Below are 27,065 nucleotides of genomic sequence, written 5' to 3'. Positions count from 1 at the left end.
ATTTCATTCATAGTCAATCAGTACCATCCCAGTCATCAATGTATATAATTGGTGGTTTATACAATCATCATATAGCCTGATGCTACTTGAAAGTCACAGGAACATTGGAAGAGACTGGGGATCCTTTTCCCTTTCTCTCTGCTCTATTAACTCAACACCAAAAAGTCCATGACCTGACATCTAAAGATAGTAAGTGTCCCAAAGGACCTTGTGTGTATACAAATTTGCCTCTCAGAATTGGAAGTGTTAAAGCTTTGAATCATATTAATAACTATCACTGATTCCTTTGGTTAAAATGGGGAAACCATGAATTTCACCTTATCAATTCATAAGTGTTATTAAGTGCCTACTGTGTGCCAAGCAAAAGGAATACAAATATGAAAATGAAACAGCCTTTGAAATTCAAGAGGTTTGCTTTCTCCTTACTGTTTGTGTCCTTATCATGACACAAAGGTGACCCTACGTCACTTCCTATCAAATTGAGAAGATTTTGTAGATGGACCTGATGATGGATTATCTGGTTCCATGTTGTGGGGAGACCAGCCCAGTTAATTCAAAGAGGTTGCTTACTTGAAATGTAGAGACACCAGAGAACAGTCTTAGTGATTCAAGTTCTACTAGTAGAAATTCATTAAAGATATCTATAGAGGAATGTAAAAGGACTAGGGATCCATGTCACTTTGCCTTTGGATCTAGTGAGGACCTTAGGGGACCACTCTGAAATATTATAGTCTCAATGTATACTACACACTGAGTAAAAACCTCTCTAATCTGATTTAACTTGTATTTTAAGATAGAAATAATTAACCAATATTTAATACTACTAATAAATTAGTATAATAAATTAAAATTACAAAGGCTTTGGAACAATAGTCTTAATACCTTCATGTGAAATACACCATAAAATTAAATTTAATAAAAAAATTACAATTCTATGCTGAAACTCATATCAAGCCTTCATTATATAGGTTGGAGGTGAACTTGGTTTTTCAAAAGTTTCTCCCAAGATGGGAAGTCTTTCAACATGAGTAGAGTGACAGACTTTCTATGCAGTTATGTTCAGAAGACTTATTACTAGGTTGGTTATAGGGTGCCAATTGCTTGGTCCCAAACTTTGAAAAACTTCCTTTTAAATCATAGTCAGACATAAGTGATATGTTTAGAGTTCAAAGGAGTTCATCTAGTCCAAACCATCTCTTTTTACTGATCAGGACACTGGAACCCAAATATGCAGCATGAATCATTAAGGTCACTCAATCAGATTTGCATGTCAGGTCTCTGTTTCCAAAGCCAGAGTCCCTTTCTACCCATTATGCAGCCTTCCTCTGAGATATGAAATATCCTGGTGAACAAATGAGTTACATTGACAAAAACCATAGATAAAAGCAAAAATAACAATGAATACTGAATGAAATCATTGATAACCACTGATCTAATATTTGGCAACCAATTCTGTTCATACATATATAGACAGCTCTTTTGCAGGAAGCAGCTCCATATACTATATTTCCCTATCATGTAAATACCCTGTCCCTCAAGTTATAAAATAAACTACAAAAAATGTAGTTGCTAAAAACTCAAGAGTGAGCCCAGATGTTCCTCAAAATTATTCGATACAAAGAACCTTAAGTCTTTACTTTGAACAAAGACATAAAACTAAGCTTGTCATTGTTACTACCCATCTCTTGAAGGCAGAATTTTTCATCCCCCATGGCTCATATATTATATTTGCACACCTAATCAGGTAGCTTATAAAATTGCCCAGTTTTGGGGGCTTAATGGGCAGTAAGGAAACATAAGACACTTGATGTTGCTACAACCAATGGACTTCTTTTGAACAAAGCACAGAAATGGTAAATGCTTATTGAATGAATGATGTTTAACCTGTTCTATAGTATTGTGATGTCCTGTTTTCTTTTCTTATATTCTGAGCAGATGATGAGCCGGATGACGGTGCCCAACATTACTTCATTATCACAGGCTTTCAAAATCCTCAACTACTGGCAATTATGACAGAGCTTGGGATTCCTGTATCCAATGTGATTAAACTAGCTTCTGAGAATTATGAACCTCTGAAGGCATACCTGGCAGGACTTAACCGGCAACATGAGGCATCTGTTGTGTCAGAAAGTAGGTTACTAGATGCCTGGCTTTCTCTCTTGCAGCTGAAAAGCATAAAGTTACTTACTATTGTTACCAGTGCAGATACAGTTTTCGTGTGTGGGAATTAGTTGGGTATCTTATACAGATCTTTAGCTCTCTTAATCTGTGATCTCCTCTTCCTTATAGTTCAACAGACAAATAACCTGCCTTTTAAAAACTGAAATACCCCTATACTGATATACAACCATGTAAAATAGGAATTGGTAAACTTTGCAGGAAGCTGAGTCATTCTGTGGTGACATTCTTTGCAAAAAGTTATGGAGAAAGATACAAAAGACAGAGGCACAGACGCAGAAAGAAAGGAAGAAAGAAAGGAAAGAAGGAAAAAAGAAAGAAAAGGAAAGAAGGAAAAAAGAAAGAAAAGGAGGAGGGAAGGAAGAAAGGAAAGATGAAAGGGAGGTGAAAAGAGAAAGAAAAAAGAAAGGAAAGGAAAAATCAAAGAAAAGTAAGGAAATAAAGAAAAAGAGAGATTCATATATTATATGGTATATATACATTTGTGTGTTTATGTATGCACATACATATGTACACACATATAAAGACATATTTTGTTGTTGACTCCAGACTGCTTTACATCAACCTTATCAATGTTAGTTTATACATTTTACTTGATTGGTATAGGAAATTCCCAGTGAGGTAACTCTCTTTATTAAGGAGATCAGCAAATGCTTTACATTTTAACACCTTGGAAAAGTGCCTAAAAGGTCCAATCCCAGGCAGCATCACAGAGTGATGGCCTTTCTGGAATATTCTGGTGCTAAATAGACATCTTATAATGAATGTGCCAAATTTATACTAAGTAAGAAAATGTTGTCTTCTCTAATATAGATCTTGAACCATCACCAAAAGAAATAGAAGCAGAAAAACAGAAAGCGAAAGAAATAAAAGAACTTGAAATTTTCTGGAAATACTTGGAACCGATTCTGAATAATGGGAAACCTGAAACTAATCTCTTTGATGTTGCCAGGCTTGAACATGTGGTGAGGGAAGAGTTCCTTCCTGTTGACTGGTCAGACAATGAACTATTGGTTAGTAGCTTCTCTCTGAAACTGTCCTTGAACATTTGTAACATGGATACATGTACTTAATTTATTCATTCCAAAAATTCTTATATTATGCACAAACACACTGTGGTTGGTACAGTAACTATTATCCTCCATCTGTTTATTTACTAAATACTCAGTAATGACTATAACCTGCTTACAAAGCTTCTGTGGTTTTTATTTGACAAAGACCAAGGAACAGACTAAAATAATATTAAGAAAAACTCACTTATAAGGCACCTTAAGCTTTATTTTTCACATTAAGCTCTTAAATCAATTTCCTCATAGCAACCCCTTGAGTTAAGCATTTTAACTACAAAAATGAAAAGAAAAAAAATTAAGTCCAACGATAAGATTATTTACCAGATCACAGAGTTAGCAGGAAGCAAATTCAGGATTTATTCTTTTTGCTATACAAACTACAGAGAACAATGGACCTGTGGCTTTGACTAAGTACTAAAGAAAGCCTTGTTCCTTCTTTATAAATAATAAAATAATACCAGTACCAAGAATAAATTGATGTTAGTCTTAGGGGCTTTTCATACCTGGGCATCAATTCAAATAGCAGTACATCTAAGAAACTTGTTTTTCTCCTGAAATTATTTCAGGAGAAAAAGTGTGGATTGGGGAATTTAAATGTTTGTATGTATGTATGAATGTATGTAATCTGGGTGGAACACTATTCCTAAGTTCAGGTCTTATCTCCAATTTACCCTTGAATCAAAGACTCAGAATTGGGTAACAGACAATAGAAATGCCTTCTTCCTCTAGCAGTGCCCCACTATGTTTTGTTTTGTTTTTTCTGAGAGGTAGCTCATATTGGTGTGGGACCTCCTCTTGTCCTAGCTCATAGACTCTTCCTAAGTTCTGTAATGAATTGTACCAAGAACTCCTGGCCAGATCTGGGTTTTAGACCTCTTTCTCTATCTCATTATACTGATCAAAGCTAGAAAAAAATGTCTCATTGTAACTTTTCCTTGGAGTTCCCCATAGTAAATAAGTCTGATATATTTTCTTGATCTGTTTGGAGGAGTGTTGAGGGGGAAGAGGAGGAATTGCCTATTATTCTTCCTTCTATACACCATCTTGCCTTCAACCAAATTTAATAAAATGTAGTTTAATAGGACTTGAACTCCTCAGTTAGGATTTATAAAAACATGAGTTCAAATCGAGATCAACCTATTAGTGATATTTTTAGTAGGCAGGTAGGTAGACTGACTGACAGAGATAGATAGATAAACAGATATATACACAGACAGATAGATAGAGACAGATCAAGTGTACAGATAAAAGATAATTATTTTCGGAGTGTTTGCCTCATAGAGGTATTGTTTTTTTTTTAATTTTTTTTATTATATATATATATATTTTATAATATTATCCCTTGTATTCATTTTTCCAAATTACCCCCCTTCCCTCTATTCCCTCCCCCCGATGACAGGCAATCCCATACATTTTACATGTGTTACAATATAGTCTAGGTACAATACATGTGTGTGAATATCATTTTCTTGTTGCACAATAAACATTAGAATCCGAAGGTACATGCAACCTGGGCAGACAGATATTAGTGCTAACAATTTACATTCACTTCCCAGTGTTTCTTCTCTGGGTGTAGCTACCTCTGTCCATCATTGATCAACTGGAAGTGAGTTGGCTCTTCTTTATGTTGAAGATTTCCACTTCCATCAGAATACATCCTCATACAGTATTGTTGTTGAAGTGTATAGTGATCTTCTGGTTCTGCTCATTTCACTCAGCATCAGTTGATTTAAGTCTCTCCAGGCCTCTCTGTATTCCTCCTGCTGGTCATTTCTTACAGAGCAATAATATTCCATAACCTTCATATACCACAATTTACCCAACCATTCTCCAACTGATGGACATCCATTCATCTTCCAGTTTCTAGCTACAACAAAAAGAGCTGCCACAAACATTTTGGCACATATATGTCTCTTTCCACTCTTTAGTATTTCTTTGGGATATAATCCCAGTAGTAGCGCTGCTGGGTCAAAGGGTATGCACAGTTTGATAACTTTTTGGGCATAATTCCAGATTGCTCTCCAGAATGGCTGTATTCTTTCGCAACTCCACCAGCAATGTATTAGTGTCCCAATTTCCCCACATCCCCTCCAACATTTATCATTATTTGTTCCTGTCATCTTAGCCAATCTGACAGGTGTGTAGTGGTATCTCAGAGTGGTCTTAATTTGCATTTCTCTGACCAGTAGTGATTTGGAACACTCTTTCATGTGAGTGGATATAGTTTCAATTTCTTCCTCATAGAGGTATTGTAATAAAATGCTTTTAGGTAGTTTCCATTCTCTGAACCCTTTGAAAGTTACTCATCCAAAATATCTACCCATCTTTCTTCCCCATTTTTACCAGTAATTCCAAGGTAGAAACTCCAAAGCTCCCATCATGTCTGCTTCAAACAACTAATTTATCTTTTTTTTCACTTTTAGTTTTCCAAGTTACATGTAAAATAGCATTTTGTTTTATATATACATATATATATTCTTTTTAAAAATATTTCCATATGAATTATGTTAGGAGAGAAAATCAGAAGAAAAAAGAAAAACCAGAAGAAACAAAAAAAGTGAACATTACATGTGTTGATTTACATTCAGTCTCCATAGTTCTCTCTCTGGATATGGCTGGCACATTTCACTCAAAGTTTTTTGGGATTACCTTGCATCACTAAACTGCTGAGAAGAACTAAGCCTACAGTAGAAAATCATCACACAATCTTGTGTTGCTATGTATAATGCTTTCCTGATTCTGTTCATTTTACTCAGCATCGATTCATGTAAATCTTTCTTGGCCTTTCTAACATCAGCTTATTTATCATTTTATAGAACAATAATATTTCATTATTTTCACATACCATAACTTATTCAGCCATTTCCCAATTTATGTTCATCTATTCATTTTCTAATTCTTTGTCACCAAAATAACCCCAAAAAGAACTTCTATAAACATTTTTACACTTTTTCTCTTTTTTGTTATTTCTTTGGGATATAGACTCAATAGTGGCATTGCTGGATCAAAGAGCATGCACAGTTTTATAGCCCTTTAAGCATAGTTCTAAATTGCTCCCCAGAATGTTTGCATCATTTCACAACTTCATTAACAATGCATTAACTTCCTAGTATTCCCACATCCCCTCTATCATTTATAAATTTCTTTTCTTGTTATCTTAGACAATATGAGAAGTGTGAGATGGTACCTCAGAGATTTTTAAATTTGTATTTCTCTAATGAATAATAATTTAGAGCTTTTTCATATGATTTTGTTGGCTTTAATTTCTTCATCTGAAAAATTGTCTGTTCATATCCTTTGACCATTTATTAATTGGGGGATAACTTGTATTCTTATAAATTTGACTCAGTTCTTTATATATTTTAGAAATGAGGCCTTTATCAGAAATATTGACTATAAAAATCCCCCCCCAGATTTCTGTTTTCCTTCTCATCTTGGCTGCATTGATTTTGTTTGTGAAAAACTTTTTTTAATTTAATGTAATCAAAGTTATTCATTGTGCATTTCAAAATGTTCTCTAATTCTTCTTTGGCCATAAATTTCTCCCTTCACCAAAAAATTTGATGAGTAAACTATTCCTTGCTTTCATAATTTGTTTAATTTCATAAAAAAAAGCCTTATTCCCTTCATACCTAAATTATGAACCTATTTTAACCTTGTTTTGGTAAAGCTAGTAAAATGGAGGTATATGCCATTTCTAACATATTATTTTCAAGTTTTTCCAGCAGTATTTGTCAAATATTGAGTTTTTATCCTAGAAGCTAGAGCCTTTTGGTTTATCAAACAGAAGCTTATTATAGTCATTTATTACTGTTATATGTATCTAATCTATGCCATTGATCTACCACACTATTTCCTAGCCAGAATCAGATGGATTTGATGGCTACTGATTTATAATAGAGTTTTAGGTCTAGTACTATTAGATGACTGTCCTTGGCATTTTTTTCAATAATTCCCTTGATGTTCTTGACCTTTTCTTTTTCCAAATGAATTTTGTTATTTTGTCTAGCTTTATGAAGTCATTTTTTGGTAGTTTGGTCAGTATGGCACTGAACAAGTAGACTAGGTAGCATTGTCATTTTTATTATATTAGCTTGGTTTAACCATGAGCAATTGATATTTTTCCCCAATTATTTAGATGAAACTTTATTTGTGTGAAAGTATTTTATAATTTTGGGTGTTCCTGGATGGGTTTGTCTTGGCAGGTAGACAACCAAATATTTTATTTTGTCTACAGTTATTTTAAAAGGAATTTGTCTTTCTATTTCTTGCTGCTGAGAGTTTGTCTTTATTATTTTATTATTCAGAATCAAGTTCAGAAGAGTAGTTCTCCTTGTTATTTCCTCCACTTACTGAAGGATGATATATATATATATATATATATATATATATATATATATATGTATATAAATAAGTCAAGAATTAATCTACCACTCTAATTTTGGCAGAAAAAAAGCAAACCTCATCCCACCTAAATCATTTCTTTGTGCCATATTTATAATCAGTTTAGATTCAGGCTAGCTCTACTTATCCCAAAAGTGAATGCACTGCTTTGAGATGTATTGATTATATAGTGATTTCTCCCTTCCCCAGAAGGGTATGGTTGGACCAAATTGAATCTAAGAATAGCATAGCACTACTAAAAGAGTACTGATCTTGGAATGAAAAAAACTGAATTCAGATCCTACTTCTGCCACATACCACCTGTATGACCCTGGGCAAGTCATTTGAACCCTTTAGGCTTCATTTTACCCATTTGGAAAATAAGGGGACTAGAATACATGAACTCTGGATCCCTGTACTCCAGAATAGTTGTCTATGGTCCTATGACTATGATTTAACACCCATATCAATTATGACTTTCTATGACTTGGGGCTCTGTAATTCACTATTGTCTAGCACTTAGCATGGAATGTAATAGACGCTTAATCAGTATTTATTAATTACTGATTACTATATAATAGTAGAGGACATGCACACACACACACACACGCATATATATATATATATATATATATATACATATATATATATATGTATATATATATATATATATGTATATATATATATGTATATATATATATATATATATATATGCAAGTTGGGGCTAACTTAACAATTATAATATTAGGTAGCTAGGGAGATATTTTTTGAACTTTACATCATTCTACAAAACTAATATCTGTCCCTATGTCATTTCCTCCTGTAGCTGGATCTTGGTACTCAGCTATTTGAAGTCATTGCTTGTATGATATATGACAGCCTAGACTGGAGACGACAGCATCTGAACTACTTAGATAATATGAAACTTATTAATGTCCCACAAGTCTTAACTGAAAGACCTCATCTGGAGATCCCTTGGACTCCCGAGGTAGCATATACTTTTTTTGTTAAAGGATTAAAGAACTCGTCAGAAAAGTTTGTTTACTTTATTTCATATATATATATATATATGTATATATATATATATATATATGTATATATATATATATATATATATACATATATATATATATATATATATATACATATATATATATATATATGGCAGAATGTTGTATAAAAGAATAAGCCATGAAAATATCTGAGGTAAACTGGTGCCTTTTCAAGAGGTCAACAAAAGGAAAATGGGGTGGGAATAGCAGCAATAATCTCAGGCACATCTTTAAACAATGTGGGTATGAATTTCCAACCCCCTAATCTCAGGACACTTGATGTCACCCAAATGTCACAATGATATAACATCAAATTTTCTTTTTAATTTTACTTCCTATTTCTGATATTTAATAGGGGAAGATTTCCCTGCCTTTAAGCAATTTCATTATGGCCCAACACTTGGGCAAGCCTAAGGTTGTGCTACACAAGAAAAGTTCCTAATGTTCTTCCCCTCTATAAAATCAACCAATCAATAACTTTGATCAGAAAAGCAGAAAGTGCTCCTTTCTATAATGAACTTCCCTTGATTCTGAAAGTTTCCTATCCAATGTAGTCTAATAAGGGGCAGATAATTTGGGGAGGTAGATTTAATGACCCTGATTGAAGGTTATCTTAAAAACATTATCTTACCAGCCATTAAAAGAATTTTTTTTCAAATTGCTTAGACATGTTTTTTGGTGATTCTTTTAGGGAGCATCTGCAAGTTCAGCTGCTATTTCAACAAAGAAGAAACCACAGGTGGATGATTCACAACTAACACGAGACAGTATGTATGAAACTTTGCAGGTTCAATTTCAATTCAGCTCAATACTTCAGTAAAACAATCATTCAGTTCTTACATTGGACACATAATTGTGCTGTGTATTGAACAAATCAAGACAAAAAGAAAGCATGGTCTTCACTTGATTTTATTTTTTGGGGGATACAAGGTATACAGAGATTAGAAAATGCAAATAAATTTGGGGAAAGAGTGGAGCAGATTGGCAACTGGTGGACTTGGAGTGGGATCACTGAAAGCTTCTCAGAAGAAGTGACCCTGAACTGAGCCTTGGAGACAAACAAAAACTTTGAGAGGTGTATGTGAATGATTTTTCATGTTGGGTGAGCAGAAGCAAAGGTAGGCATATATATTCATTTATGAGATGCTGAGTTTGGTTCGAACATTGACTATGTGAACAGGAAAATCAGTAGTTCAGAGGATTTTCTTTAGAAGGAAGCAATTATCCCCAAATTCCTTTCTGTTATCTCTTGACCTCTTCTTTCCAGTAACTCTAATGTAGCAAAGACTTCCCCCCATGAATGAAATACTAATTGATAGTTTCACTTAATACTACAGTGGATCATTTCTGTCATACACAATAGGTACCATCTCTACTGAAGTGGATATGAGATATTACAATGACTTGATGGAACAAATTCCTGAAGAATTCATTTCTGTGCCTTTGATACTTAATGGCATCTTGGAACAAGTGAGTAATTCCTCATAATTATTCTCCAACTTTATGACCTTCAGTAAACTCTGTCATTTGTAAATCAAAGAATGAACTATGGTGATTTTATTTGCTTTTTTTCCCTACTTTTTTCTGTTTTTACTTGCTTCCTGAAACCCTTCATGAGGATAAAAATGAACTAATGATTATAAGGGGGATAAATTTTTAATCATCTATAAAAAGGACTGGACTTGGAATCAGAAACCTTGGATTCAATTACCAATTCTTCTACTTTCTGTTATAGGACTTTGGACAAGTTATTTAACTTGGGCCTCACTTTCCTCCATATTTAAAGTGAAAGGATTGGTTTAGATAGAGGTCCCTTTTAGTGCTATAGCTACAATCCTAATAAACTCAAGAACCAAACCTATTTTCTAAGACTTCATTCAATGAAAGAGAGTGACTAATAGATGTTCTCATATCTACACAAGAGGTGGAGTTGGCAAGAGCTTGAGAAAGAAGAAATGCTGGTTTTTCTGGTTCCAGAGAGGATACACTCATTTCCAGGTTCTTTACAAATACAGCAGATAGGTCAAAAAAGATAAGGACTCAGATTAGAAAATTAAGAGATCATTAGTAATATTGGAGAAAATAATTCCAATCAAATGATGAAGTTAGACCCTTATTGCAAAGGATTGAGAAGATGAAAGTGCATGGGAAGAGAAGGCAATGAAGTAGACATCTTTCTCTTATTTCTCTGAAAATGGGAAGGGACTTATAAGATATAGATTGAGGGAATGGTAGGGCCTAGTAAAGGTTTGTTAAACAGCAAAAGAGATGATGCAAATATGTTTGAAGGTAGAAATTCTAATACATAGGGAGATGTTGAAGATGAGAATAAATCAGGGGAACAGCGATAATTGAATTTGTAATACGTTGGAAAAGATGGGAGGGGATAAGATCCATGGCATATGCAGAAGGTTTAGTCTTGGCAGAAAAAAGGCCATCTCTTTATTAGAGACTGCAGGAAAGAAGGAGAGAGATGGGGATGATATGAGGGAGTTTTGAGATGAAGAGAAAAGGGAATGCACAAAGAATGTGCATTCAATTTCCTCAAAGGAGGTAGGTAGTATGGAGGTCTTAAGTAAAGAAAAGAAGATTAGAAATAGTTTCTGTGGGGAGGGAGTAAGGGAATTGATTAGAGTAAGAACTCTCCTGATGCCATGATAGCCCAATTAAAAGCTAGTTGAATTTGTAACATATGCAGTCATCACTATTGTGTGACTTCCTCCAGTTCCATTCATCAGTACGTGAGTAAAAACAGAGGAAGTAGATGAGGCAAGTAATACATAACTGAAATTTGGCATGGAATAAGAGGAAATAAAACAAGGGCACCAAAAAACAAAACTTGAGGATTTTAAGAGTAGATTTCAGTTGACTAACTATGGGGTCAAGACTGGAAAGGGAGGAAAGTGAATTAAAAGTAGGAGTAATGACCTATGAAAGTATTGAGTAGAGGAATTAAATGTTGAATTAAGGGCAAGGAATAGTTTTTGGAGAGGTGAGACAGAGAGAGAATTGGAATGATTAACAGGTTATGGTGACAGGAATATCAAGAGTTTTTTGGTTAGTAAAATGGAACAATTGTGGCTACTAGCAAGATCCAGAATATAACCATCTCTAAGTATAGCTGAGATAGAATAAAGGAATGGGGAATGGGATTTAAGGAGAATGAAAAAGTGGGACATTAGAAAATTTGAAAGATCATCAGTATGAATATGGAAATTTCCTGCTAGAAGAGCAAGATTTGAAGAGAAGGGAGGGAGAATGAGTTTGTGGTCAATAACCACAATCACCATGATATGGATTGAGTAGAAATTTTGAGAAGCTATGCCACTCTAAAATAGCTGTAACAGCATAGTTAAACAAAGTACATATAAATGCTAGAAAAGATTAAATAAATAAAGGACTTTGACATAGACAATTAGCAAAGTACTTGTCATAATAAAAAGACTTAATAGAGCCTAGAAACCATCTCAAACATCACACCCTCAATCTACTTAATAGGCAAAGATAAATGATAGCTATGTCACTACCTGTTTTTAAAACCTTTGGGAAGAAGATAATGGAAAATTATGAAGCAGTAGAAGATGGTGGAGGACTGTGAAACTATATTCCCTCATAACATTCCCATGATAAGCGACCTCCTTCCACCTCCCCCACCTCAGTGATAGATTTTTGAGAGATCATGGACAAAATCTCAGGGAATACTAAGATATAGATGGCTTATGATTTGTACTTTTATAAATTGTACCTATATTGATGAGATATATTCATGAATTACAGTTTTAAAATATTATTAATCACAAAGTACTATATAAAATAAATTATTATCATCAGGTGAAACACAGTGATTGATAATATTCTAATCATCAGAGAACCAGCCTCACAAAATTTGGAAAATCTCAATGCAAATTGGCTTCAATAGTGATATTTGGTTTTAACAGTTCTTAGAGATGTCTACTAAGTAATATAAGAATCTATATGAATAGAAGGAGTGTTCAAATTAATGAAAATCAGGACTGTCTGAAATATTATAATATTAATTATTACAATAATAATAATAATTATTATGATGATGTTTTCATTTTGTTTCTTGATTACTATGTAAATATAAGCCAGATATTTCCCTGCTTCAAAAAGGTCACTCTATTGCATCATCATGATATCTATGTGCCCTTAAGTTCTTGAAAACTATGACAGTTGTGACAATTTCTAATGAGTTGTGTGAAGCTAAAAGAATATATTCCCAAGTATAGACTAGATATTTATTTTCCAACTATCAGCCTAACTAAATCCAGAAAATTCTCTGTTTTTATTTTTTTCCACATCCTCTTGTAAATATCTCATTTCCTTTCCCCATTTCCCCCCTTACCCAAAGATGAGAGAGAGAAAAATGAAAGAGAGAAAAGCTCTCTTTTAAGATCCTTTCTGAAATCTTCCAAGAAAGTCTTGTGAAATGGGGGCCAGCTCATATCATCCTTTGGGGCTTCATCTGTATTTGATTTGCCTTTAGGAACCTCAGAGATTAAGATCTATTCTCTCTTTCCATAAAAGCTGTCTATGGTCAAAGTTCTTTTTTGCTTTTTTGCACACTTTTAAAGGGTTGAAATCTGTTCTTAAGGCAAAGGGCTAACAGTTATTTTAATTTGTCCTGGGGTAGTTCTGTTGACTGACTTCTAGAGCTGGGAAATCACAGCCAGGTCCCATATTCTTCTGGGGCTCAATAGCTTATAATTTGCCTTTTGTATTTGCTTTTGGGTGTTTTACAACAAATCTGCTGAACCCCTAGCTTGCAACTAGGACAGAGTAGCCTAAGAGCCTCACAATAAATTCCCCAGCCTGGTTGCCACAAAGCTCTGGCTCCCCACCCCAGCTCTTTGCCAGAGGTCTCTTCAGTGCAGTCTGAACTCAGCAGACTGTCTCCCTGCCTAATTGAAACAGATCTGTTCTGAAGTTCTTCCAAAATATCTTCTTCTGGAAATGTATTATACTCCAAATATTTGTGGGTTCTGACACTCCAAACCAGTTTAGAGGCTTAATCTGTTATTGAGTTGAGAGAAGATTGGAGAAGGTCAGGTAGAGATGTGTCTACTCTCCACGATTTTGGCTCTGTCCCCCACTCTCCCAATGCAGAGAATTCTCAACTAAGATAGCTACAGGATAATTTACTTCCTTATCATTCTTAAATATTATCTACCAATCTTAAAGGAATTATGATCTGTATCTTTGGAGACAATGTCTTATAAACATAGCTTCTTAAACTTTTGAATGATTCCATCTTTCTGGAGTTCAGGTTCATGATTTTCTTTTTTGTTAGAACTAAAGATTTCATTTATGTGAGGGAATTCTTGGGAGGCACTTCCTTTCTATATTGCTTTCATCTGTTTTGCCACTTATAGTATCAGATATCTGAGGCACTTAGAGGCTGAATGATTTGCCCTTGGTCACATAGTATATATTCTGTACTTGAACTCAAGTATTTCTGACTTCTTAGACTTACTTCCACCATATGATGTTGCTTCAGTTTCTCCATTTTATCTGAGCATTTTACCGATTGATTACTTGTAATGCTTTAAAAACTAATGGATAGACATTGAGATTTTTAAGAATAAAAGTGCAAGTTTAAAAATACATTATACAATCTTATTTCTGCAGCAGTAATGCTTCTCATTATATAATTGTATTTCCTCACTTATTTTCAAAATTACTGATCCTCTGCTTGCAGCAACTATTTTATTTTTTCCTGACTTATGGAATCATATTTTCACCAAAGAACTGATTATTAGGACATCTACTCTCTTGAAGTGAAATAAATACCTTGTTTATATTTTAATAGATAGTGGCAACAGAGAATGAACTTCTTCCACCTAGCTTATTGCCACCTATACCCAGAGAAGATGGGTTAGATCCCAAGATTGCAGCTCACATCGTATCCATCCTTCCATCTCTCTGTCTCACAGAGTCTGAAAAAGAGGTAATTATGGGTTCATGTTTTCCCATTCACTCCCACTAATGGAAAAATCTTCAGTCTCTTTTTAAAAATTTAATGTGATTTTTCCACTAAATAGAATCTACATCATATATTCTTACCTGAAGATGAGAGAGAGAAAAAAGCAGATCAGAAAGGTCCTCTCATACTGAACTATCATGATGCCCAAGGTCACAAGAAGCATGTACTAAGGGTAAATATTATTAATATTGTTATTAACATAATACTTATAAGGTGAGACACCTGGGATAGTGGATGGAGAACAGGAAAATTTGGGTTCTAGTCCTCACTTCTGTCATAGTGGATATATGATCCTAGGATACTCATTTGACTTCAGTGTTCTCTTCATAATTATAAATTATAGAAAAGGTTCTGACCTATTAAAGGAGTTTTCTCAATAAAAAGTTTCCTAAATTAAAGGTACAGGATCCAATTTCTATCCTCCATATAAATACATGAAGATGATGATAATGGTGATGGTTCTGGGGGCAATGAGTTCTGATAGGAATAATAACAATGATGGTAATGATAATGGAAATTATAATTATGGTGATGATGGTAATGATTATGATGAAGGTAATGGTGATGATAATGGTTAAGATTGTGGTGATAATGATAAGATGATGATGACAATAAAGGATATTTTCATGGTGATGTTGATGATAATAATGGTTATGATGATAGCGGTGTTGATGATGATACTGATAATTAGATGACACTGCTTATAATGATGGTAATAAGATGCTGATGGTGGTGGTAAATAACCTGTTTTGGTGACTACTGTTCTGGGAATCAGGAAGCTCTGATTTTAAATTTGACTTCTGTCAAATATTAAATTTGTGATTCTGTGTAAGCGATTTGGCTTCCTAGTGTCCTAAGCAATTCTCTTTAAGATGAGAAGTTGTAAAAGGGTTGCCAATTTATTTTGGAAGAAGGCATTTTTTCATTGGATTTCCTTATACCACTGAAACTATAATTCTATATTAATCATAATACATACATTGAAATCATTTTCCACTTTACTCCCAAATTTGTTCCTCTTTTTCCCTTTTTAAAATGCTTCATATATATTTATCATCGATTTATATGTTACATAAACTATATGTAATATGCATATACCTATATCATATCACATATGAATATATACATATATATTATATTAACCCCAGCTTCTTAAACTGTGATTTGTGATCCCATATGGGGTCTCATAACTGAATGTGGGGGTCATGAAATTATGATTTATTATCAGTAAATATTTTATTTGTATGCCTTTTTATATGTCTATATAACCGGGATCACAAAATAAATTTCTAGAGTATTAATATGTGGGAAATTATTAATAGTGGGAAACGTTTTTGTATAAATGATATATAATATGCATATATTGTGCTTATATAGAATTTTTAAATTTGTAACTATTACAATAAATTGCTATTAAATATTAATTATTATTAAGTTTCCCTACTCCCACAGAGCTTTCATTCTAATGAGGGAGATAGACAGACAGATAAATATAGGTTTAGATACATGTAAAGGAAATAAATAAAATGTAGTTGGATATAAGAAAGTTTGAAAAGTAGGGCACTAACAGTTGGGTAAATCAGAAAAAGCTACTTGTATTAGGTGGTCCTTGAGGTGTATCTTGGAGAAAGAGAAGTAATCTATGAGATAATATTAAGAATGAAGGTCAGAGAGAAGTGGGATCCAGATAGGTTTTGTTGAGCTAGTATTATGTATAAGAGGAATATATGAGAAGCTTTTCCAGCAAGATCAGGGTAAAACAAGAGTTCCATTATTATTGCTACTATTTCATGAAATGCTACAAATACTAACTAGAACAATAAGACAAGAAATACAATTAGCAAATAATCAAAAGCAAAGGTGAAATAATTTTTTTGAAGATATGATAATATACTTGGAGAATTCTAGAGATTCAACTAAAATTCATTTAAGCAACTAATGACTTCAGAAAAGTCAGGATATGAAATGAGTCCTTATAAATTATCAACATTTCTGTATATTAATAAGAAAATTCAATAGAAAGAGATAGAAAAAGAAGTTTCACTTAAAATCATTACAGAACCTATGAAATACTTGAGTCTACCTATAAAGCAGGAATTAGATGAATGAAGCACAAAACACTCTTTAGAAAAATAAAGACAAGCCTAAATAATTGAAGAAATGTTCATTTCTCATGGATAGATCAAGCCAATAAAATAAAATGATTTTACCTTATAAATTATTTATCAAATTCCTAACCAATCAAATCACTAAAGAATTGCTTTATAAAACTAGAAGAAAAAATAGGAAATTCATATAAGATGGATAAAATAAAATAAGATAAAAAAGTGGCCAGAAGGGTGTCTAGCAGGGTGTCTATTATACTATATAATAAATTAGTTATTAACAAAATGATTTGATACTGATTAAAAATAGAAAGACCAAACAGTGGAACAGATTATGTACACAATATATGCAGGCAAATTAACACTAATATTCTAGTGTTTAATAAACCCCAAAAGCCCAAGTACTGGGGCTCATTACTCCATAAGAATTGCTAAAATTGCTAGGCAGCAAGCCTGCAAAAATTAGGTTTTGGTCAACACCTCACACACATCAAGATTACCTACAAATAGATATATGACTTGAATATAAAAAGGTCAATAACAAATTGGAGGAGCAAGAAAGAAACTTACTTTCAGATCTATAAAAAGGCAAAGAGTTAGTGATCAAAAAAGGGAAAAAGAATCATAGAAAATAAAATGGATACTTTTTTTTTAAATTTTTTTTATTCATTTTTCCAAATTATCCCCTCCCTCCCTCCACTCCCTCCCCCCGATGGCAGGTAATCCCATACATTTTACATGTGTTACAATAAAACCTAGATACAATATATGTGTGTAAATACCATTTTCTTGTTGCACATTAATTATTAGCTTCCGAAGGTATAAGTAACCTGGGTAGATAGACAGTAGTGCTAACAATTTACATTCACTTCCCAGTATTCCTTCTCTGGGTATAGTTATTTCTGTCCATTATTGATCAACTGGAAGTGAGTTGGATCTTCTTTATGTTGAAGATTTCCACTTCCATCAGAATACATCCTCATACAGTATTGTTGTTGAAGTGTATAGTGATCTTCTGGTTCTGCTCATTTCACTCAGCAACAGTTGATTTAAGTCTCTCCAGGCCTCTCTGTATTCCTCCTGCTGGTCATTTCTTACAGAGCAATAATATTCCATAACCTTCATATACCACAATTTACCCAACCATTCTTCAATTGATGGACATCCATTCAACTTCCAGTTTCTAGCTACAACAAAAAGAGCTGCCACAAACATTTTGGCACATATATGACTCTTTCCTCTCTTTAGTATTTCTTTGGGATATAATCCCAATAACAGCAATGCTGGGTCAAAGGGTATGCACAGTTTGACAACTTTTTGGGCATAGTTCCAAATTGCTCTCCAGAATGGCTGGATTCTTTCACAACTCCACCAACAATGTATCAGTGTCCCAGTTTTCCCACATCCCCTCCAACATTCATCATTATTTGTTCCTGACATCTTAGCCAATCTGACAGGTGTGTAGTGGTATCTCAGAGTTGTCTTAATTTGCATTTCTCTGATCAGTAGTGATTTGGAACACTCTTTCATATGAGTGGAAATAGTTTCAATTTCATCATCTGAGAATTGTCTGTTCATATCCTTTGACCATTTATCAATTGGAGAATGGTTTGGTTTCCTATAAATTAGGGTCAGTTCTCTATATATTTTGGAAATGAGACCTTTGTCAGAACCTTTACTTTTAAAAATATAAAATGGATACTTTTGATGACATAAAATGTAAAAATTTATGAACAAACATAATAAATACCCCTAAAATTATAAGGGAAATAATTAAGTGAGGAGTAGAATAAAATAAGCTTCTCATTTCCAAGGTAAATAAATAGATTCAAATGTATAAAGGCAATCATTTCCCAATTAATAACTGATTAAAAATATGAACATGAAAGTTTCAACAACCATAAGAAACAAATGCTACAAATCACTAATAATTAGGGAAATACAAATTAAAATAAGTAAAAGATTGCATTTTGTATTGACAGTGATGATCAAAAAGGAAAATGACAAACATTGGAGGGCCAATAGGAAAATAAGGCACATTGATGCACTAATTGACAATTTCCAGGGAATTAATTTACAGAAAAGTAGTTTTTAATGTATATTCAAAAGGTCATCAACATATGCAAACCCTCTGACCCAGTGATAGCCCTGCTAGGTCTAAAAAGATCAAAGATGAAAGGAATATGTATGTTAAAAATATTTAAAGCAATTATATTTGTAGTAGCAAAGAACTAGAAGCTATGATATATAAATATAATGGAACATTATTGTGATATAAGAAATAATGAAAGGGATAGGTTCAGAGAAATATGGAAATACTTATATATGCTGATGCACAATGAAGTGAGCAAAATTTAGATTGTTAAGTATAATCATTGTTAATTTTTTAAGTTTAAAAGATTTAACAACCCTTATCAATAGAATGATCAACCATGATTCCAGAAGATTCATCATGAACTATGCTATCCATCTCTTGATAGAGATGTGATATATTTGAGATGCAGAGTGATTTTTTAAAATACAGAAAAAAACAAACATTTTGAGGAAAAACTGCAAGAATTTGTTTTGCTTGACTATGCATACTTGTTTCAAGGATCTTTTCTTTTCATTTTTTATTTTTAAATGGGATGGATAAGGAGATAAAAAAAATAAATGCTTATTAATTGAAAAACAAAATGAGGAAAATGTGTAGGAAGTTTCATTTGAGCTAAACATTAATAGAAAGTTAAGGATTCTAAAATATAGAGGTGAGAAAACAGTGCATTTCAGAAATGGGTCAGCTATTAATCCACTAAGGAAAATAACTTGGGTTTGTCTCTTGTAGAAATGAGCTAGCAAGGATGAAATCATTAGTTGAAATCAAAATAATTTAAAGTTATAAATTTAAGTTTACAAGAAATGGCTGTTTATAATATGAGTCCTAAGCTAGGCAAAATGATTAGAAATAAAATCAGTATCGAATTATTCCTTCGTGAAAGAGCCACTTTAATTATTTCCTCAGTAAGCAACACCAATGGACTTGCCAAGATGGGCCTTATTGAGATATTGGAATACTTTTAAAGCCATAGAGATAAGAAAGGATTTGGAGAAGGGAAATATTAATATATATCAGTCTTTGGCAGTCTGTCAGGGTAGATGAAGATTTAGCTCTTTCCCTTGTGCCAGGAAACACTGGCCCAAAAAACACATGCAAAAAAAATGCTATTTTGACCTTCAGCAAAATACTAATGGTTTGTCCTCTTCAATTACTATTGATATCCCCATTTTCAAACAATGAGTGTAAGGAGTATCATGTTTTACATTCTACATATTTATAAGGTTCTTGACAGCTTACCTTCTTGGGAGACTTTAATGGTTTCTGTCACATTATTCTTTTACATCAGGCCCAGAAGAATTTTGACCCAGTACAAATTGAACAAGAGATGCAGGCCAAGCTACCACTGTGGAAACTTCTTCAATTCCCTTTGCCTCCTTTGTGGAATAACACCAAACGTCTAGCTACAATTCATGAACTCATGCACTATTGTACTAATGGTGAATAAATGTCTTAATTTTTAGTTTGTACTCATTTGTTCTTGGATATGTGGGTGTGTATATGATATGCCATCAGATTATATCCTTTCAAAAGTGACTTTTTATTTGGGGCTTATATTTATTTGTTCATGGATGTGTGTGTATGTATGAAGGACATAAGATTAAACATAATATATATATATATATATATATATATATATATATGTATGTATGTATATATATATATATACACATGCGTATACATATAATATATAACATTTAATATATTAATGTAGATTATATATTCTACATATATAAAATAGTATATAATTTAATGTAATTATTATATATTTACATAACATGTATAATATAACGTAGTATAGATACATACATATATAATTTGTGAATGTGTATATGTATGTGTGTATAGTTTCATATGTGTGTATGAGTTCTGTGTGTGTGTATTATGATGAAAAGTATTATGAACCTGAAACATAAAACTTATGCTGAATTGCTATTTTTAAATTTTGAATAGTTATAATGTTCTAAGCAGTATGTTATCAGTTATAATATTCCACTCAACTAAATTGGTACCCAAAGTTTTCTGTAGGCAAAAAGCTTGGAACATGAATTACCCCTTATCATTTAATTCCCTTAATTACTTAATCAGTAATTGGAAAATGTTATGTGGATAACCTGCCTTTCAAAGTGCAAACTTTCTCCCCAATCTGTCAGTTAAGCAGTGAAGTTTAGAAAATAACTGAAATGGAAAAACAGGGAGGTCAGGAATTCAGGGAGGAATTGAACTAGAGTCCTCTGAAATTCCTTCTGATTTTGCTATTCTTGGTTTTTTTCATTTTAAATCCTTACAATATTATTCTTCCCTCCTTGATCTGGATCTTGGTTTATGCTCAGAAATCTTGTCATTTACTCATATTAATAGTTCCATAAAATATTTCCTGAAGCAACCCCAGTCCAAAACTTCTCCATGTCACTCAGGGTTCTTAATGCTGAAAATCAAATAGTGTGCACACTGTTACACATTAACTGAATACCAGGCCTTCCTTTACCTGTATTATTCTTATAGTTTCCCTGATTCATTTCTTCTCTGCCTCTAAAACATCCTGCTTACAAAGTGATCTACCAAAAGCACAAATCTGAATGTTAGCCCTCTGCTCACTAAAATCCCCTGGCTACCTATTACCTATAGGATAAAATGCAAACTCATATGTCTGACCTTTAGAGCCTGTCATAAATGCTTTTAAGCCTTATAACCCCTTCTTTATTTCCATATACTAAACAGTTGGGGGAAAAAAAAAAACTAGCTTTCTTGATATTCTGCATATGAATCTCACAGACACTCCCTCATTGCTAAAAGAGAATCCACCAGCCTTGAATTCAGGAGGACCCGAGTTCAAATCTGGTCTCAGACACTTAACACTTCCTAGCTGTGTGACCCTGGGCAAGTCACTTAACCCCAGCCTCAGGGGGAAAAAAGAAAGAATCCATTCTCACTTCTTCCTCTCAGAATATTATTTTACAATCAAGCTCCACTTAAATAAAATCTTCTGAATAAAAACATTTGTGTTCATTCCCCCACCCCAGTTGCTACCTTTTTTTCCCAAAATTATTTATATACATGTCATGTCTCCATTTAGAATTCAAGCTTCTTGGGAGCAAGAAATATTTTATTTTTGCCTTCATATGCCCCAAGCCTAGCACAATTCCTGGTACATATTAAGTGCTTAATAAATGCTTGCTGATTAATTATTTGGATGAATGATGAGTTGACCAGAAATCCAAATACAAAAGTAAGAAAATCTTTGCCCTATAAGATTTTACACTCTGCCCTTCCAGCCACACTTTCAGCAGGACATATTTATTACTTTACTGAGCAAAACAAGATTATGTATTAAGTATTTCTACATCTGTCCTCTACATCCCCAAATGCCTCTATTTCTTCCTCAATCATTTCTTCTTTGACTAGAGGCTAAGATTAAGGGCTAGTGATTATGTTACACTTTTTTCTTTAACTATCTAAGTCAAGGTCTTCCTTCAAAGCCTAGCTAAAATTCTACCTATCCATTCACCTCTAACTGGTGATTCTGGCCCACAATGATTTCTTACTTTCATCTTCTAATAGATTTCACCTCTTTGGCACTCATTGCACATTTCAGATATTTTATTGTTAATTATTGTAATACATTGGTATGTGTAACTTCAACTTCTTTGTAGACACCCACAGAGGGCAGCTAGATAGCACAATGGATAGAATATTAGGCTAGGAATCAGGAATACCTAAGTTCAAGTATGAGCTCAGATCCTTACTTGTATAACTTTAGGCAAGTCACTTAAGTCTGTTTGCCTCAATTCCCTCACATGAGGTCATAAAGAGTCAGATGACTCAATGACAAAAACAAAAATACCCCATAGAGAATAAAATAACTAAATAACTCAGTAAATTTGTTTTCTCGATCATTTCATACATATATATACACACATATATACACATATGTATATGTCTATATATTGAGTAACCAGTAGGTTTAGAGCACAGAAAGGCCATTGTTCATGCCCTTAATGCATCTATTATGTTAATTAAGATCATTAAATTACTATGCTTCTTGAAGATGTTCTAGATTTAAAAAATTAAAAATCCTCATTATTTGATATTGCTAACTGCAAGTGATATTTTTGTTGCCTTTCATAGATGTATTACTAATCAGCTATTATGTACAAAACAGTGTGATTAATGCCACAGGAGAAAGATAAGACATAGTAATTACCCTCAATGAACTTTTAAAGTCTACTCAAGACAATCAAACAACCACTTTCCCTGATTCTAGAAAGCATACATCATTTTTTTATTTAGCCTTATATTCATAATAATTTTTGAAAAATTCTCCTCCTCTTACTTCTCCTCTTTCTCCCCCTTTTCCTTTTCCTCTTTCGCAATGTTCTCCTCACCTATAAGTTCATTGACATAAGGAACATCCATTGAAGAAAATTCCTCTAAAATATAGTTTGGTACTTCCTTTGAAGCTTTTTGAAGATTTTTGAGAATTGCTTGGGGAGGAAATGCTAAGAAGACTAAGTGAGTTGCCTAAGGTGACCCAATCAGCCAGAGACAGTCTTGAACCTGGATCCTTAGTCAGATTCTCTCTAACTGCTAAGCTAAACTGCCTAACTCATTAAGTATTACTGCTAGTTGATGCTTGTTGAATTGAATTGAAATAGTCTTTGAGAGTTCTTATCTGGCAAAAGATTCCTCACTGCAATCAACTAGTAGCTAGACTTTGCCTAAGAGATGGGCAAACAGGCCCTTATCAGACCCTTCCTTGCAGCCTCTTAGCTTGATAGTACCATTAAGAGCTTGTGCTCAATAGGATTAGTTTTTGAGAATTCACTGTTGCTTCTCTGCCACGCAGAGAGAAAAGGACCAAAAGGCCCATCCTCTCCAATCCATACTAGGAAAAAAATCTCCAAAGGTAGATATTGAACTTTTGTTTAAAGATTTCTAGGGCAGGAGAAACTTGTCTTACATCTTCTGAGGAAGCCCCCTTCACCTTCACAAATACAATATAGGAAAAACAAACAAAAGACCAAAAAAATTGATACAAGATGTTGTATTTGTGAAGTTAATTTTTTTCAACTAATTTAAAAGTTTAATAAATACATTTATTAAATTCTATATGATTTGTCTAGCCTATTAAGATTTCTTCTAATCCTGACTGTACTCTGGTATGTGAGTTGTATCTCTTCAGATTTTTGGTTTATCGGCAAAGCTGATATCTATGTCATCTACCCCTTATCTAACTCATTGATAATAATATTGAATAATTTAAACTAAATATAAATGCTTGAGGCCCTCTACTGAAGACCTCTTTCCAAGATGAAATTGAATGATTAAAGAAGATTCTTAGGGTTCAGTCATTAAACCAATTTTCAATCCAGTGAATTGTGCTATCATCTAGTTCACAACTCTCTTAATGAATCATATAATGTTATCATGTCCTTTGCTGAACACTAGGCAAAGAAAATCTAGATAATACTCCTTTGATTTAACATTTTGACATTCTTTTGATCTATTATTTGCCAAGAAAGCCCCAAATGGGCTTACAAAGAGTCAAACATAACTAAAATAACTAAAATAACAATAAGGAGAATCCCCCCCCCCCATAGAAATCCAATCCAAGCTATGGTTTTCAAATTCTGTTCTCTTGCTATTTTGCAGAGAGGAGAATTGAGATAACCTTTTAAATCTAACCAACTGCAGCATATTATGAGCTTCAGCCCATGTCATGCATTTGCATTCATCTTCTACTCTCTAACCTTGCTTTCATCATCTAGACATCTCTTTTTAAATTTGGATTAGAGAATTCCTTGTGCAACCACATCAGTCTCTTCACATAATATTTTCCTTTGTATCTTCAGAATTTCATTCTTGAAAACTCCTCACTACCTCTGTTAACTTTTTTGTAAAATTTCATTTTTTTTCTGAAAAGAGAATTAAAGTTATCAATAAAATAAGAATCACAGGGTTTTAGAGTTAAAAAAATCTTTGCAATTTTAGGACCCAACTCTTTCATTTTTCAAAGAAACAGACAGGATGATAGCCTTTGGAGATCATACATCATAGAATTAAATGCATAGTCTGTCGATGACATTAGGTGGTTTGGGTGAGGGGAGACGAGAAGAAGAAATGCCTATTATGTCCCAGGCACTGTGTGAAGTGCTTTACAATTATTATCATCCCTTTCTTACAAATAAGGAAACTGAAGAAGAATAAGATTCAATGATTTGTCCAAAGTCACATAGCTAGTAAAAGTGTGTCTTTCAGACTCCAGGTCCAGAACTCTACCCATTTTGACATCTAGGTGAAAAACATTGAAGCTGGAATCAGAACTGAGTTAAATCCCACATTAAACACTTTCAAACTGTATGATCCTAGTTAAATCCCTTAATCTCTTTTTACCTCAGTTTCCCCATCTCACATATGGGGATAATAATAGCACTAATTTCTCAGGATTTTGGAGAAGATCAAATAAGATATATTTGAAAAGTCCTTCACAAGCCCTAAAGTGCTATATAAATGCTAGTTTTTATTATTATTAATTATTTCATGTACCTGGAGTTTATTTGTGGGTAGTTTGGAGACAAGATATTAGCAAACTAGAAACTGATTAATGTAGATACCTTCTGGAATATTAGATATTTGGGGCAGAATTTTTAACATTTACAAACTCTGCAAAAAGCATTCTCCTTATTGGTTTAAGGCCATGAGTTTAAAGTTGTCAATTGGTTGTGCCTTCAAAAAAGTTCTAATTATCTTTTGGTCTCTTGGCCATTCCCTCCCAAGTTTTGGGCTCCCACAACATATTTCACTGTCTTCTCTTTACCTTTGGTTTAACTATGAAGGTGGCCTTCATTGCCAACATGACTTTGACTCTGTTACAGAACTTTTGAGTTGGAATGAAGTAGAAAGAGCCTTCAAAGTCTTTACATTTGAATGTCTGAAATTAACTGAAGTAGATGATTTTGGAAAACTGAAGCCTCCCAGAACTGATGCTGTATCTGATTCGGAAATATTTTACATCCCATGGGACAATCCTGCCAGATTTGCTAAGCAGATAAGACAGCAACAACTTATGAAAAGGGGTGCAGAGGAAAAAATGTCTTCACCACCTATTTTATCAGGTAACATTTTATCAAAAGAATGAGAAATATTCTTGATTTTTATCATTGCTATTTTTGCCAATGTTGAATATCATGAGCATTGATATATTTGATTTAGAGTCAATACGTTTGAATTTGAGTCTTTCCATTTGCTAGATAGATGACCATGGAAAAGTCATATGGTATCTCTCACCCTCAGTCTCTTCATCTGTAAAATGGGAAAAATAAAATTGCACTATTATCTATTTGTTCATATTAATAACAAGCCACAGGTAGAACTTTAAGATGTACAAAGTGCATTTAAAAATGATCTCATTTGACTCTTGCAATAGAATTGTGAAATAGGTGCAAAAGTGTATAAGCAAATGTTTAACAACTGATTCTTAAAACAATAATAACACCAGGACTCATTTTTTTCAGTTTAATCTGCATTATTGACATTTCGCCTCACTTTCTTTATTGTAAACAATCAACAAAGCAACAAATCAAACCCTGATTTGTGGCATTTATGATTTCTGTGATGTAAATGCTCACACTGTAAATTTTACAGCCAAATCTTAGATGAGTACCCTTTCAGGTAGAGGTCACTTATCCCCACTTTACAGATGAGAGCATGGAATCATTCACCCAGAAGTTGAGTAACTTGGCAATGACCACAGAGTTAGGAAGGGCCTGAGGTGGAATTTGAACACAGCTATTCCTGATGCTAAATCTACACTCCTATCTACTCTACCTTAAGGAAGACATTTTTGTAATCAGTTAAGTACTATCTAAATGTGAACTGTTATGATATCTCATAATTTTATTTCTATTGGAAAAAATCTCAGAAAAGAAATTGAACTTTCCCCAAGACGATTGGTTGAAGAGTGCAGTAGAGCTGGCTGGCAAGAAGCAATCAGAGGAAATTAAGAAGAAATCATACTCTACCTTAAAACAACTGGAACTAGACATAGTGAAAACAACAAATGATGAGCCTCAGCCTGAAAATAAACAACAATTAGAGCAGGAGTCCGGCGTCAAGCTGCAGATAAAATCAAAATCTACAGGTAAACAAAACTGAGGCACAGGGGAAGCTTCATAAAAA

At 33.4% G+C, this 27,065-nt stretch overlaps 1 protein-coding gene across 3 annotated transcripts in view; it reads left to right on the top strand.

The window, feature by feature from the left end:
- The window catches only part of SPAG17 (sperm associated antigen 17), a 251,538-nt gene that overhangs the window by 105,278 nt on the left and 119,195 nt on the right, over positions 1 to 27,065 (top strand). For 2 of the 3 annotated variants that reach the window (XM_074263223.1, XM_074263222.1), the window contains exons 6-15: positions 1,936 to 2,130; positions 2,992 to 3,191; positions 8,458 to 8,619; positions 9,375 to 9,450; positions 10,047 to 10,153; positions 14,514 to 14,651; positions 14,746 to 14,859; positions 20,176 to 20,326; positions 25,763 to 26,002; positions 26,809 to 27,027. In XM_074263223.1, coding sequence (XP_074119324.1) covers positions 1,936 to 2,130; positions 2,992 to 3,191; positions 8,458 to 8,619; positions 9,375 to 9,450; positions 10,047 to 10,153; positions 14,514 to 14,651; positions 14,746 to 14,859; positions 20,176 to 20,326; positions 25,763 to 26,002; positions 26,809 to 27,027 — 1,602 coding nt within the window. The remainder of the gene's footprint in view (positions 1 to 1,935; positions 2,131 to 2,991; positions 3,192 to 8,457; positions 8,620 to 9,374; positions 9,451 to 10,046; positions 10,154 to 14,513; positions 14,652 to 14,745; positions 14,860 to 20,175; positions 20,327 to 25,762; positions 26,003 to 26,808; positions 27,028 to 27,065) is intronic. The other variant, XM_074263224.1, reaches the window with a different exon arrangement.

The sequence above is a fragment of the Sminthopsis crassicaudata genome, chromosome 4, assembly GCF_048593235.1.
Source record: "Sminthopsis crassicaudata isolate SCR6 chromosome 4, ASM4859323v1, whole genome shotgun sequence".
NCBI lineage: Eukaryota > Metazoa > Chordata > Mammalia > Dasyuromorphia > Dasyuridae > Sminthopsis > Sminthopsis crassicaudata.
Note: the sequence above shows the minus strand (reverse complement) of the source record. Positions and strands in the feature narration are given on the sequence as shown.